A 15,611-nucleotide genomic window follows, 5' to 3' on the forward strand; every position below is an offset into this window, starting at 1 on the left:
TGAATTAAACAAATGCAGAGAGAGGATCCCCAGGGAGCCCTGGGCTCACCACAGGCTCCAAGTGCTTTTAAGGGGGTGGAAGTTTATCAAAAGAAAAGACAAGTCCAGCTTATTACAGTATTGGGATACAATGCTAAAGGATTTCTTTCCAAATAAATTAGATATACCTGCAAAGACTTGAAAAAACCTTTTGAAGGGAGGAGAGCATGAAGAATGGGCAAAAAAAATTTCCACATTTATCATTAACAAGTAAAAACCATGCAGCAGCTCATTCTACCCACAATTACACACATGACTAAGTTTAATCAGGCCCTGAAGTCAGGAACAAACAGGGAGTGTGAGCACCGTAACAATCGTGTTTAAAGTAAAAATTACATTCCCTGCTTGGCCTCTGATGGAGCAAGGGATGGCAAGGCAGGTGGCACAAGCCTCCCCCTGGCAACTCCTGGGACATTCTAACACACTCTCAGAAACCTGATTACATTTCTCTGGTTTGCTTGGGTGTTTCTGAGAGCTCTCTGAAGTAGCAGGGTTTATGTGTAAAAAAAAAAAGAAATAATTTAATTAGTGGTGGCAAAGGTCCCATCAAATTGACCTGCACCTTGAAATTTCAGCAAAGTCAAACATAGTGAGGTAGCATATCCCTTTCCTTCAATTTATATTGAGGCCTGATTTGGACAGTCACTCCATTCTATCACTCAAGCAAGAGAAGCAAGAGATACCAAGCCAGCAAAAGTCAAATTTCAATTAAAAAAAAAAGAAAAAAGAAAAAAGGCAGTAATAGTGACATCAAATGTACTGACCTAGACTTATGAAACTTAAATTTTTGGCACACAGAACAACTAATAAGTCAGACTCACAGTGCCTGGTGTAAACAGGGAATTCCTCATTAAAAAAAAAAAGTCAAGAAAAAAATACATGCTACTTCTCAGTCAGCTGGATTAAGAATATCTTTTAACACTTACTTCTCAGAATTATGGAACAGTTCCTCTGTAAGAACTTTTCTTAAAATTATTTTTCTAGTCTTATCCTCAGGAGAATCCAGCATATTTGCATCCATAATAATGTTTTTCCTGTATTTAAGATGCCTTTCCCCAAACCACTTCTGTAATTGTACATCCACTCAACAGCAGGCATGCATTAAATAGCACAGAAATTATGAATACCCTCAAGCAGCAGGAATGGATTATATTTTGAAATATACAGAATAACTTATAGATATTTTGAGCCTTATCCAGCAAACCTTTCTCCTAGGAAACACATGTGTGAATGAGGACCATAAAAGATCCTTTATTAGCAAAAAATGAAAGACAGAAATGAAAAGGTTTTGTTTCTCTTAACTCATTTAAAAAAACCCCTCAACTTTGTTAAATCAAAATGGAAAGATGTAAGTGGCACTAGAAATGGAAGCCCTTTTCTAATTTATTTTTATTTAATTTATAGAGACTCCATCTCTGTTCCACTTTGGTATGTGACTGCAGGTTTGGTTCAATTACTACCCTCCATTTTTAAAATTATATTAAAAATTTTGCCTTCTGCAGTCGGTACTATCTGCTCTCAAGTAGGTTCCAGCATTTTTAAAGTGAAAATATTATAAAAACATCCAGTTATTTACAGGACTCAGGCTGACAGGCCATATATCTAAGCCTCTATATTGAATGCATATTCCACACAGCTAATAGTGCCATTCATATGCAGCCCCCAAAGAGATTTGGGTAATGCCTCAATAAGCATAACTTCTAACTGTGGATTGGGAATGCTCTTATTAATTTTTTTTTCTCCTCCAATTATGAAATGCAAATTGTGAAAAGCAGAATTTGCATCTTAACTTGACTTATAGATTATCTCTGCCTTGCACCTTAGGAAATTGCCAGATATTAAGTTACAGTTAAAGCTCCACCAAGACCATCACAGTGTACTGGAATCAGAATAATTGTATTTTACTTCCTGGCTCAATTGTGTTTTGAAAAGTAAGATCTACTTTTTGTCTTTACATATTTTTAAAATGTGTAAATTAAGAGCCATAGGTCAGCTGTTATTAACTGAAAGTAACATCTGTCTGCCAAAGGAAGCATTTCCTTCCACTGGATATCTCTGATTTAAGAACAACCTGCTAGAGAGCTGGATAAACCTCATTCTTGGCAGTTGGCTAACCCACTAATTATTCTAAATTTCTACTTTATCCTAAAGTACATCTTTATTTCAGCAAATATTTAAACAGATCATTTAGAGATGTTGTTCCACAAATCCTAGTTTAGTTCCTTGCTGCTCTCATGGCTACTTTCACTAAGCTTAATATTATCCATAGCACATTGCCAAGTTTCATTAAAAATGTTGATTTAACCCTTGAATAAATTGCCACAGTAATACTAGATGTCTATATGGAAAAATACAATTCAACTCCTCTTCCTGCCACTGCACCCACACACAAAGCATGAGAAAGGCAGCAGCACTCCTTTTGCTCTAATTTCTGTGTCAAACAGATTTTTATTTGCATTCTTCTGAGTATTTCTGGTCATATCCAAGAATATATTTTCATTCCAAGGAGCAGAGAATTGCCACACAACTAGCCTCGACATCCATAAATCTAAAATATCTGCAGAAATAGAATCCCTTAGGTTTTGATGACTTAGTATTTACTGTAGATGCTCTTGAGTTTAGGATAAATGCTACTTTCTTAGCATAATGTAAAGTCTTTTGAAAAATACATGAAAGTTAAGACACAACTTTTCTTATATGATAACACTGAAAAACACTATTATCAAAAAACAATCTGAAAGGCAAAGGGAGAATAAAACTTTGGGTGCTTTCCTTTGCTAAAAAGGTATTTTAAAGTCTTTTTTTTTAGGATCTTGTACCAAGGAACTCAGGATGCAGCAGCTTTAGGGCAGCATCAGGCTGGAGGGTTGGGTTTGTGGCAGCCCCTCCCTTGCCTGGAGAGCGCTGGTGATGTCACCAGAAATTCCACATGGGAAATAACCCTAAACAAGCTCTATTAGATAAAGCAAGAACTGTGGGAGAAGGGTTTTTGTGTGACCTGGCCTCGAAGCATTTAGATTTGTATTTACATTAAGGAGCCAGCCCTGGCTGCAGGTCTGAGCAGGAGAGCCCAGGAAGGAGGGAGGACTCGTTGGTGCATCTGCAGACGTGATCACAAATTCAGATCAAATCTGGCACGTGATCCCAGAACATGCTCCCATCTCCCTCTTTGTGATGGAGCACTTCCAGAGGTAAAGGAATTTCCAAGTTAACTTCCCCCACCGCCACCCCTTTTCTTGGATAAATACTTTTTAATTTTTTTTTTTTCTTTTTGTTCAGTGACACAATACTGGAAAACATTTTGGGCAGGACCCCAATGTGCTGTCAGCTTAAGATAAAGCCCTTTGCAGCACCAAGGATTTGGCATTCCATCAGCACAAATTACTGGAGTAATTACAAATTACTCCACAAAAAGAACACCTATATTTGTGAACTGGATCATGGTGCTAATTCTCCATCTCCCTACTTTTGACAGGCTGAAGAGAACTGAAATATATTAGCCAAGCAAATTGACTGAAAACTTGATTAGCATCTGGCAAAAGACTTCAGGCAAAGCTCAAAAACTTCACCTGAAGTGACGTTGAGAAAAATAACCAGCAAAGTGGAAATTATTTCAATTCACCTTTTGTAATGTTTCAGGTAAACAGGGATATTTCCTATTTCCCTATCTAATCCAAGAATTGCCACTGCCACGTGAAGTGCCAGAAAGAAAAATGGAGATAGAGACTGTTAAAATGGATATTCCATATCCCAGTCTCAAAATATAATTAATTATGGTGTAGCCAATAAGAAGAGCCACTCTTTAGATTCACCCCTGACTCAGTCTGTAAGCAGAATAGAAATTCTTTGCACATATAAAAATCATAACGCTGCTCTGTTTCTACTAAAATTTGCCTTATTTCAAAGAATTAAAACAAAAATATCATTATCTTCTTAGTTGTCCCCCTACACACAGGACTAAGATATTCATAAACAGACAATTACTCAGGCCAAGGCCTCTGTATATTTGCAATACTTTGCCTCCATAGGTTTTCCTTCAACAATCAGTATTAAATAAAATGAACCTGTATTTAAGGCAAGCACAGGCAGCTTGTCAAAATCAAATGGACCAAATACAATGAGGAAAGGGCATTTTCCATTGCATTGGACTGGGATGCAAAAGAACACAAAAGCAAGGTCTGCTATATTTCTACACCACCCAAAAAAAAAAGCAATTTTTTAAACTAATAAAACAGGACTGTAAATTCAAACATTCCTAACTGGCATCAAACCACAACTTTTACGTCAAAATGAGATAATTCTCCTGCTGATTTAAACAGAAATCTTTGCTAATCATGGGAAATTCTTTGTAATCTACTTCTCTCCATGGCTGTTTAAAGAGTTTACAATCCATGGAATATTACAGATAAAAATTAAAAATATGTATTTTCAAATGTTATTTGCTATATATTTAGGGAAAAAAACCAGGTTTTTGAAGAAAATACTACCAATCCCATCAGAGTTCTGAGGCAACTCTATGCATAGCTATAAGCACCTTCCAGAACACCTGGAAAGATTTCCAGAAGTTGAAATGGACATAACAAAATTACTTTTAAGTGTTACAAATCCTGACCCCTTTTGTGTTTTAAGAGTGAACTTTTTTTTTCTCCTTGGAGACTCTATGTTCAGAAAAAAATCTATTAAAGATGAATTTGGGAAGCAATTTCTTTGCACTGGAAACCCAAAGGCAGAATCTCAGGGTGGTGAGTTTGGAACCTCCTCAACCAGAGGTATTTAATTCTTTGAAATAAGGCAAATTGTCCATGCCCAGCTGGGTTTGGAGTCCCACGACCCCAGTGAGATCTGTGACCATGAAAACATTCCAAAACATTTAAAACCTGCTTACTTTTCCTGGGCTGGCTGCTCTGCCTCGTAAGCAGCCACCTTAGCTCCCGTCCAGGCAGATTTTGCTGTCCTTTGCCTTCGTTTTCTCCTGGGAGCTGGGTACACGATGTCTGGGCTGCCCAGCAGGGAGGAATCCCTTTGTTCCAGAGCTGCCAAGAGGAAGAACAACCAAGGTCAAAAGAAATCTGACATTTGAAGTGTTTCAAGACAACTCCTAAAGTATTTACTTTTCTGTGTCTTATGAAAATCTCTATAGTCCCAAAATGACCTCAGAATGGGAGAAGTTTGTGACATGAAGGTAAGTTCAAAAAGACTGAATCCAGACTAGAAAGACAATCTTTCCTCTGTACTTCTTTGTAGCCAGTGGAGAGAAAGATCACCAACCTTAAACTAGACAATCTGTCTGGACTTCCACTGCCTCCTTTGCTGAAGCTGAGTGAAGCAGGCTCTATCCAGGTCCATCTACCTATTTAAATTACCATGTAAATTCATAAAATATGCTTTTACACTTAAGCAGCAAACCCCTCTCCACTTTGACAACTGCCTACTCAAAACTTAAATGTCAAGACAAACAGATCCTTCCTTAAGCTAAAATCCTCCATAAAACAAGCAAAAAAAAAAAAAATTCCCTATTAAATGCATTCAGAAGTTATGGAGACATTTTAATTCCAGCTATCAACATCCTGCAGTGTATTTTCATTTGGCATGCCTGCTTTCAAAATGAAATCATAAATTACCTATAATTTTCAAGACAACGATATCCAGTACAGCACAAATTTCAGCTGGAATATATTCAATAACAATGTGGTGACTGAGGCTGAAGCTGTTAGGGTAACTTCCCTGTTTATTACATTTCTGTGCATTTTGGGGTGGTTTAATCCTTATGTGGATTAAACCACCCTAAAATGCACAGAAAGATGCCATAATTTGAGATTCAACACAAATGTTTTCCACAGAAAGTAAGCAACGAGTCCTGTTGCCCCATTCCTTTCAAAATTGTCATCCACATGTACTGAAAATGAAGCAGGGAGGTAACACACGGACCACAAGTGGCATTTTCACCATTTCTCAAAGAAACATGTGTTTCTGGCCAAGTACACTGATAAATTAATCAGAGGCTCCCTAGAGCCTCTGCCCTCAGTGAAGCACAAGCTTAACATTTAATAATATTAAATATTCACCAGCATGCACTACACTACATCACAGACTCACAGATACTTGCAGGGTGACAACAGGTATTAGCTGACATATTTCCAAGGCACAAGGTAATGATCAAGTTCCAAAGTCCAGCACAGACAAGACACATTCCTACAATTAATGCTGAGAAGGGTTAAATGAAATCCTGAGTCTCCACACTAAACTTTAACCAGATATGCATGCTTTTCCAGTATTAAATGCTGAAAATATATTTATGATAGTTACTCTTTACCTGTCTGGGGCAGTGTGTCCAACATTTGCACAAACACTATTTTATGTTTTTCAACATCATTATTCAAAGTTGGCCTCTTCATAACGAGTACACACAGAACAGTTTGCTGTCAAGAACCCAACAAACTGGAATAAATTACTATCATAATTCCTATCCTTCCGTTTTGCTGTTCTCCTCCTACACTCCCTATTTTGGTCAAAAAGTAGATCCAGAGGTGAACCTCATATACAAAACCTAAATTTTCCTAGCATAATAAAGAAATGTCTCTGGGTTTTCACCTGTGCAATGTGCACTGATGAGCACAGCCCTCATGCTCAGCAGTTTTTTTGCTGTTTCCATACAGAATTCTTCTATGTCTAAAATGAATTTTAAAAATACTTTTCTTTTGTTTCTAAAAAATTAATTTATTTTAATTATACCAAAAGAAAAGCTTAAAGATTGAATTCAGGTAGTCCAGAATTCAATCTCACAAAGAGCAGGAGATTGGCTCATGGGTGAGGGTTGATCATCACAGGCTTGGGGATTTTTGTTGTGTTTGTTTCTTTCCTCTAAGCTAAAACTCTCAGAATTTCTGAAGAAAAGATGGAATACACTTTACTCTCACAGTACCATGCATCACCACTGGACTTTAGACACACACCCACTACTGCTGCCCAAAAATAATTCCCATTAATGAATTCATTTATAGCACTTGACTTAAAGCCAAAGAAAGCTTCAGCAAAATATTATTCATTGCTCAATGTAAAAATCTTTTGGAAAAATGAGAGACAGTCTTAGGCACAAGCCTAGCTTTTCACCCTGAAAATATTTTCTGTCCAAATTTAAGAAAGAGTTTAAGGAAGGCAAGTTCCTTGACTCCTCATGAAATTAATTTTCTTACTTTTATATTATGTAATTCAATATAAATGATTGTTATACCTTTGAGAGGAATGGTAGCAATTCAGACACAGACAAGAGTACAGCTGGATGAAAAACAGTAATTAAACCTCCTACACCAAACATTGATTAAGAAAAGAAAATATTCCCAATAGATAACATACTTCCTGCAGGTGAGTAACTGCAAGAAATAAGATTGATAGGAGAGCAAGAAGGGGATCATGGTTCAAGTACTAGAAGAATATTTGTGCCCAGGAGACAAAAGGCTTTAAATAAAAACTTCTGCTAGTTGGAGGGTTCCCTGTTGTTTTGGGGGTCCTTTTTTTTGTAATTTTGAGAAGTGATATTATTTGGTGGGTTGAAGGAGTTTTCCAATAGAGTATTCCAGAAAATAACTGAAAACTAAAAATAGCAGCCATTGGTTTGGAAGACTCAGGATGAAATTAAATCAATGCAGCCTCACAATGCGGGGGACCTGGAAACAGAAGATGCCTGCAATGCATAAAAATGTCAGGACGCATCCTCAAGACATTTAGAAATACAGCGTAAGGATCTCTGAAACTACAGAAATTAACTTCTGCAGCCTACTTATAGACAGGCAGTCCTGTTAGATTCCACAATACACTTTTGCACTACTTTATTTTTATATACAGAAGTCAATTGTTTAAAAAAAAGTACCTTCCAATCTGTCATAATCACCTTTCAGTGTGAAAAAAGCAATAACTGTGCATCTTCATTTGTGTACACCATCACCTCTAATGAAAAATCCTACAGCTTTGCTTTGCCTAATTATTCATGAGAGTCTCACTGAGAAAACAGGATCCAGATCATCTCAGTACAGCAAAAACGGGCTAAAATCGGCACCAAAAGCTTACTTTTGCCATAAAAAACATAAACAGGAACCAAAGCAAGCAAAAACCAAGCAGAAGTTTTCCAAAATTGAGGAATTTGTTTGCCTACAATGACCTAACTTTACACAGACAGAACACACAGCCCTGATGTCCAAAATATGAGTGATGCACCACAAGGAAGAAAAAAAGCTGCAAATCATCTGATTTTACCTACAGGAAACTCAATCACAGACATTACCTCTCCTCACCCTGCTGCTATATAGCCAAGATATAACAAATGATTAAATGGATTCAAAGAACATTCATATTTTCAGCCTGTACCACTAAATGAAATTATTTCAGTTGATCACAATAAAGAACTTGGAGCTATTAAAAGAAGAAGAAAAAAAAAAAAAAAAAAAAAAAAAGAGGAGGGGAAAAAAAAAAAAGGAGAGGGCTTTTCCAGATTGCTATAGAATAGGAAATATTTTTAAAGGACAGACATTTATCCTGAAGAAAAACCTTAATTTAAAAATATCTCCTATCCTGGGGATTTCATCAAGAGCAGCACAGAATTCTGACATTTTTTATTTATCTTCTGAATGAAAATTCAGCTTTTTCATCAGGCTTAGGAGAATTTGTTCAGATTTTCAGATATTAACACTATTGTAACTCCTGTAAATTCCTCCCAGAGCCCTCCTGTTAGCAGAGCAGAACTCCCTGGCTGAATTCTCCCTAACTCCAGGCAGCATGTGCTGCTCCATGGAAGTAATCAGCTGGACTCCCAAGTTCTGCTCCTTAATAGAGCTGCGGATTTAACCTAAACTCAGCACCAATATTAGACAAAGTAGGCTGAGAGGCACCTGGAGAGCACCAGGACTGCCTGTGACAGCTGTCCCCCAAGCTGCCAGAGAAAGGAAAAAGCAGAGAGGGAGCAGAACTCATCACTTTAATCCCTGACTGTAACTCCAGCCATTCCCTGGTTTTTCTCAATCCCAGCACAATTCCCCAGGGATCACCGTGGCTGATGATAATTAGCATCTCTTTGACAGTCTCAGCAGAGCCTTCTAAATGAATAGGTATGGAAATTAACACATCCCAGGGATGCAGAGGCAATATCTGCAAAGCAGGATTAAGTCATTCCTGACAGGCAGTTGAGGAAACACCATTCCTAGCTACTCTGAAGTTACCCCGTCTGCACAGATCCTGGCATTTTTCACGGGAAATTGGTTTATTTAGATCACTCAGAGATATTAAACTCTAGTATTTACAGGCCATGCCTCTGCTGCAGTGAAAGCAACAGGAATATGTCACTATATTAATTTTAGGAAAATAGTGAAAGGCATTCCCTGTTCCTTTTGTCCTGCCCTACTGTATATTAAATTCTTTGTGTAAATTTGGGTTTACTGTACCATAATCCCCTGGGGCCAAGAGGCAGTTGAGACCAAGGTTCCATAAATTCCCTGTCAGCTGGTTATTAACGTCTATTTTTACAAAGAATATCTCCATGGGAAGTGTTTATGAAGACACATTTTAAAACAACTCCAGCAAGAAGTGTAGTTCCAGCTACACAAAATTTATAAATTGTATTCAGCTCAGTAAGGAAGTTTACATTTCATCCTTCTAGGCTGTATTAACACTGAGTTTTCTATTTGCAAAGTCTATTCTTTTCCTGACATCACTCTTTTCTAAAATCTTTTAAAGAACAATAGTTTTATTTTAAAAAATAAAAACAAAGAACAAACCAAACAGAAATCCCGCACAAACACCTTCATTTCAAACCAGCAGGGAAATTAATCCAGTTATGGTAAAATCTGTTTGCCATAAGGTTTCCCTCTCAATGCTTATTTATTAGGGATAACTCAGGTGCTCATCTGTTGCCATCTCACATTGTCTTCAAACTACCTTGGGAAAAAAAATTGGGTAAATTTGACACACAAATAATAAGTTTGGTCATGAGGCATGACAAAGCCTCTTTCCATCTATCAAAATACATGAGGATAAAAAAAGAATGCATTTTACATACATCCAAGAGACTCTGAGGGAGCTCATTAATTTTAATCATCAAAACCATGATCTGTAAGAGAAATCACTCTTTTACAAAATACCTTGAGAAGGGAAATTTCAATGAACCACATAATCAGAGGAGAGACATTAATTTTCAATAATCCACATCCATGCATTTTGCCAAAAATAAAGCAGTAGTATTATAATTCTAAAAAAGTCCTTGCTTACAAGCATCGCTAAAGGTTATGATTTTGCTTGAAAATACTACACATTTATAGTGCCTCTAGCCCCTGGAAGTTAGTACCTCCCTCAGAGCACAAAGAGAAACCTTTGGGATGTGCTCAGATCTTCCCTGGTGTGATCAGGCAGGCAACATTTTGCAGTTTCAATTTTGACACCTAAAAATCTCCTACCAGTCTAAAATCTCCTAACAAAAATCTCCTAACAATGTTTTCCCTGCTTTACTTTCCATGGGTGCTTGACAGCAGCACCAAAGCTGGAGGCTCAGATGCTGTGGGTGCTTTTAAGCTTGGCCAGGGGCTGTTTGGGGACAACTTTTAGGCTGCTCAGCAACAGCTTTTCAACAATCCACTGCAGTTCCTGATTTATTGCACCAACCTTTTCTCTCTCTCTGGCCCTCGAATCTCCTCAAACCTCTGAATTAAGGGTAATTTTCTGTGCACCATGGCTGCATGGGGTCATCCAGCACACAAGCACATCCAAACTCAGGCATCAGCAGCAGAAAGGTCGTGGTTTGAAGAGATTTTGGATGAGCTCAGTGTCCCGGGTGTGCCTGTTTGCTGGAGTCATCCTCTGGGCTCCCGGGATGTCCCGTTTGGATCATCTGTACCACCCAGGGTGGAGGTAGGAGGCTTCTGGACATAACTCCCAGGAGGCATGAAGCACCACGCAGGTCGAGTAAACAAAACAACAAAGCAGGCAGACACAAGGGGCTGAAATCATGAGGCCACTTTGGGAAAGATTTCTGGGCTGTGATGTCTCAGTTCAACGTGAGGTAGCGGAGCCCAGAGTAATTTCTCACCAGGCTCGTCAAGCATAAACCTCGTGCCTGGAATTCCATCATTTTTTGCTCAACTTGGATTTTCTGGTGTCTGAGCTGATGTGGCTCAGCCCACCCAGCAGATCCAGGCCCTGGCACCAGCAGTGGTGGGGCTTCCAAAGATCACCTCTAAATTTACCCCACATGTCAGAAATCAGTATTACCCCAACCCCTGAGCGTGTGGATGCGGAGCCTGAGGTCTGAAAGGCAGTCCTAAAAGAAGAATGTGAATAACCAACATTATTTACCGATTTCAAGCCAGCAAGTGATTATTTTGTTAACCTTTATGTAGTCATAAAACCACAGAATTGTGGAATGGTTTGGGTTGGAAGGGACCTTAAAGCTCATCCAGTCCCACCCCTGCCATGGGCAGGGACACCTTCCACCGCCCCAGGGTGCTCCAAGCCCTGTCCAACCTGGCCTGGGACACTTCTGGGGGCCCTTTTGGGGACTCCACAACCTCTGCAGGTAACAGTCACCTGTGCTGCTATGTGGAATGTGAAGATAAGTGACATATTTGTTCATAACCACTATTTAAGAAACAGCTTCTGAATTATGACCGACAGTAAGTCTCTAACCCCTCATGCACGTAGTGAGAGCTCCTGCTACTCCTGTGATTCTCCACTCAGTGTGACCTGGATGGAGAAACACACAACAACAACTGCGAGATCTGTAGGCAATAAAGCCTTTTCACTTTATTTAGCTTTATTTTGACTTTCTGAGCCAGCAGTACGCCCAGAAGGCCGATGGCCCCGGGCTGTGCCGGCCGTGGGGCGGCAGCGGGAGCGGGGCAGGGCCCGTCCCTGGGCCGGCCCTGCCGAGGCCGCCCCGCGAGGGCTGAGGCACCTCCGGGCCCTCACGGCGGGAATGGAGGGGCTGCGGCGGGGCCGGGGCGGCGAACGGAGCCGGGAAAGGAACGGAGCCCCAGCAGGGCCGGGGGAGCTGGGAAGGGGCTCAGGCTGCAGAGAAGGAGGCTCGGGGGGCCCTTGTGGCTCTGCACAGCTCCTGCCGGGAGGGCACAGCCGGGGGTCGGGCCGTGCTCCAGGGAACAGGGACAGGAGAGAGGGAACGGCCCCAGGCCGGGCCAGGGCAGGCTCAGGGTGGGCACAGCAGGAATTTCCCCATGGAAAGGGGGCTCAGCAACTGCCCTGGCACTGCCCGGGGGGGTTTGCAGCGCCCAGCCCTGCAGGTGTCACCTGGAGGTGGCACTCGGAGCTCTGGGCTGGGGACGGCATGGGGATGGGACACAGCTGGGGCTCCATGGGCTGGGGGGGATTTTCCAATCTGAAGAAATTATTCTGTAATTCCACCACCTGTTAAATTTATTTTCTTATTCCTTTGGATAAAGCACTGGGTCGCCCTGGTGCTTGAGCCGTCTTTGCACTACCTGGTCTCCCTGATGACAGCTGGTTTGGAGGATCACCACCCTGACACACAGTCCATTCCTTAGGAACCCCATGGGATTCCCAGAGAATGGACTGAGAGATTTCCCCCTGTGTACCAAAGGCAGACCTAAAAACCACGTGTGAGCTGCACCCAGGACATCCCCCAAAGTGCCCTGGAGCTCAGACTCCTCTGCCACAAGAATGATTTCTTTCCCTATTAAACAACCTTTGAGAAAATCAGTACAACTCAAGGGAGGCCATGACTCTAGAAAATGTATGTTTTCATAATGATGGATAAATTTGTAACCTCTACCAATAACTTGATCATGTTGTACTTATAAGTCTTAAGATTTTTTCACTTGTATTACACATTCTAGTTTTTTGCATTATAGGTATTTCTACTTTAGGTAGAGAAAACATTTCAGGTGGAAAAATCTAAAATAAAAACCTATTTAAACAGGAACTTTGGTTGCCTGTGTTTCACTCTATAATTGTAATGAAACACAAAAATATTTAAACAAATAGTACATTCAGGACAGAAGGGATTTTGCTACTTATTTAAACAGCAACATAAATACATGGTGCTATTTTAGACATAAAATAGCAACATAAATATGTGGCACTACATCTTTTAGAGGAAAACAGACTTAAAGCTTTAAAATAACCCATTTTAAAATCACAAGACCTGTGTCCCCTCCATAACAACACGCAGCTTCAACCCGGGAACACACACCAGCCACTTTAAAACTGTCCTTACATGTGAACACACAGAATTAATGACAGCACAGAGCGCACTCACTCAAAGTGTCATTGTCAGAGGACAAAAGTCAAGATGAGTAAAAGGGAAGCGGTGATTCCTGGGGTGGGCAGGATGAGGAGAAGGTCAGTGCTGTTGAGCAAGGCTCAGACACAAGAAAATCTGGGATCTAATGGTCCATGAACCACTCTGATGGCCAACACGATTTTTCAGCATGAAAAAGATTATAAAGTGTGTCCATAATCCTTCAGTCAATGGTGATGAAGAGTGAAAAGCCTAATTAATGCCCCAAACAGAGCTTCTGACAGGACCAAAGGTGACATCAACATTGTGAACTACTTAAGGAAGCAAATTTAGACATTAAATGTAATTTGGCCTTTTAAAAATTTTTATTTGAAGTATTTTAAAGATTAAACCACTGTCCAAAGTATTCAATGTCTTGAAAAATGAAGTGAAAAATCAGGAAGTTCAACATGACGACCTCAGGAAAGCCAAGCTTTGCCTCAGCATCCTCCACTCTTCAGTGATGATCATCAAAATTTGGGGTGAAGCCTGTGAGATTTTGTACTGCCTTCTTTTATTAAATTCATTCTCCTTTTCTTTCCCTGCCTTTAGCAAACTTTGAGACAAACTGAAGAGACTGTGGTGACTGGCAAAAGCATATCATTGCCTAGAAAGTGACAGAATTACTTCAAACCCCTTCCTTCTCAAAGACTGTTCCATGAGAAGCTTGTGCCCTTTCCAAATAACCTTTGCTGCAGAAGTGATTTTTGGTATATTTATATTGTGCTTTTTGTATGTATAGACATTCTTTTTCCCCCGAATGTAACCAGCTCTAGATCTTTTATTTCTGCTGTGTATTTTTAAATTTTGTATAACCAGCTGATGCAGTTCCAAACTCTGCTATACATTTTCCTGTTATTTCCTGTGAAATGAGCAAGCTGAACTGAAATCTCACGTCATTCACTAGGAACAAAGTTCTATTTACACTATTACCTTTCTGGACCCATTTATTTCTCTTGAAATCAATATAAAACCTCCACTAAATAAGACACACCATGAGTATTATCTACAAATTGCTGTCAGCTCTCTCCTTTTTTTTTTTTTTTTTTGTCATACCGTATTCCTAAAAGGCTTTTCATGCTGTGAATTTAAAGACAGCATTTAAGATGTCATTATGGCATGTCTTTATATACAGCTGCCATTAAGGTCTTTGTAAATGGATTCAGAAATTATGAACATGGAAGGTGCCTCAGTCAGACATGACATTAATGTTTTTATGGCAGATGCACTGGCACAATCTCAATCAACATCAGGGGATAATTTTGGTTTGGAAAATGCTACAGGTAATTCTTGTTGCCCTAAGAGGCTTTGAGGGCATATTAAAGAATTTTAAAGATCTCAGTAAGTACTTTGAGAGCAGCAACACATTAATATTTATTACAACACTTACTGAAAAATGAACGTGAAGCCCAGGCATTGATACACGACGAACAGAAAATTATCAATCACCAGGTCTCAATCTGAATGGAGAAGTTGGTTTAAACTGTAACAACTTCTATTTAGATGCTCTTAAACACTCACACAGACATATCCACAGCACGATTTTCAGCCACCAATTACTATTCATTGTGAATGGACTGTGACACCAGTGACAGGAGCCCAGAGCTGTGTTTACACCCTGACCTGGGCTGTTTTTCTCCACCAGCTCCTCGGACATCTGCAGGGCTCTCCTGGTCTGGCTGGGCTGCGACCATGAGCAAAGCCCAGCACTGAGGGGCACAGTCAGCACGGAGCTCAGCCTCAGGAGTTGTAACCCACACCACAAGAACACCCATGGAATGGACGAGCTGGGACATCCTCAGGGATTGTTTAGAGGGCAGTAGTGGAGATGAATGGCAGAAGACCATGGCAAACAAGTCAGTCAGACAGCAGGGATGCAGAGCCAGGATGCAGGGTGAGGTCAGTGTGTGTGATGGCCAGACTCCTTACAGGACTGGCCCTCCTCCCCTGGGGACCACTAACTCTGGGATAGTCTTTCCATATGGCAAAAGCTGCAGCCCTCAGAGAGAAAAAAAACAGGATCACGCCCTGGGCTGTGCTCATGTTCCACAGATCCTCCCCCAGCCAACGTCCCTGCGAGCCACCAGGGCCAGGAGGCACCAGGGAAATTGTTTATTAAAATGGGAAGGACTGGGGCTTGATCACCCAAACCTCCAAACCCACTTGGAAACACAAGCCCCAAATATCCAAGCCCACAAAACGTGGTATTTTCTTCTGATAAAGTCTCCCTATTAAGTTTTGCTGATATTTGCAGAGTATCAGCTGCCTGAGGGATTACTGA

At 40.3% G+C, this 15,611-nt stretch overlaps 1 protein-coding gene across 6 annotated transcripts in view; it reads right to left on the reverse strand.

Moving 5' to 3' along the window:
- Positions 1-15,611, reverse strand: part of XRCC4 (X-ray repair cross complementing 4) — a 144,019-nt gene that overhangs the window by 51,386 nt on the left and 77,022 nt on the right. For all 6 annotated transcript variants that reach the window (XM_084225192.1, XM_084225191.1, XM_084225190.1 and 3 more), the window contains exon 7: positions 4,925-5,072. In XM_084225192.1, coding sequence (XP_084081318.1) covers positions 4,925-5,072 — 148 coding nt within the window. The remainder of the gene's footprint in view (positions 1-4,924; positions 5,073-15,611) is intronic.

The sequence above is a fragment of the Fringilla coelebs genome, assembly GCF_963513975.1.
Source record: "Fringilla coelebs genome assembly, chromosome: Z".
Classification (NCBI taxonomy): Eukaryota; Metazoa; Chordata; class Aves; order Passeriformes; family Fringillidae; genus Fringilla; species Fringilla coelebs.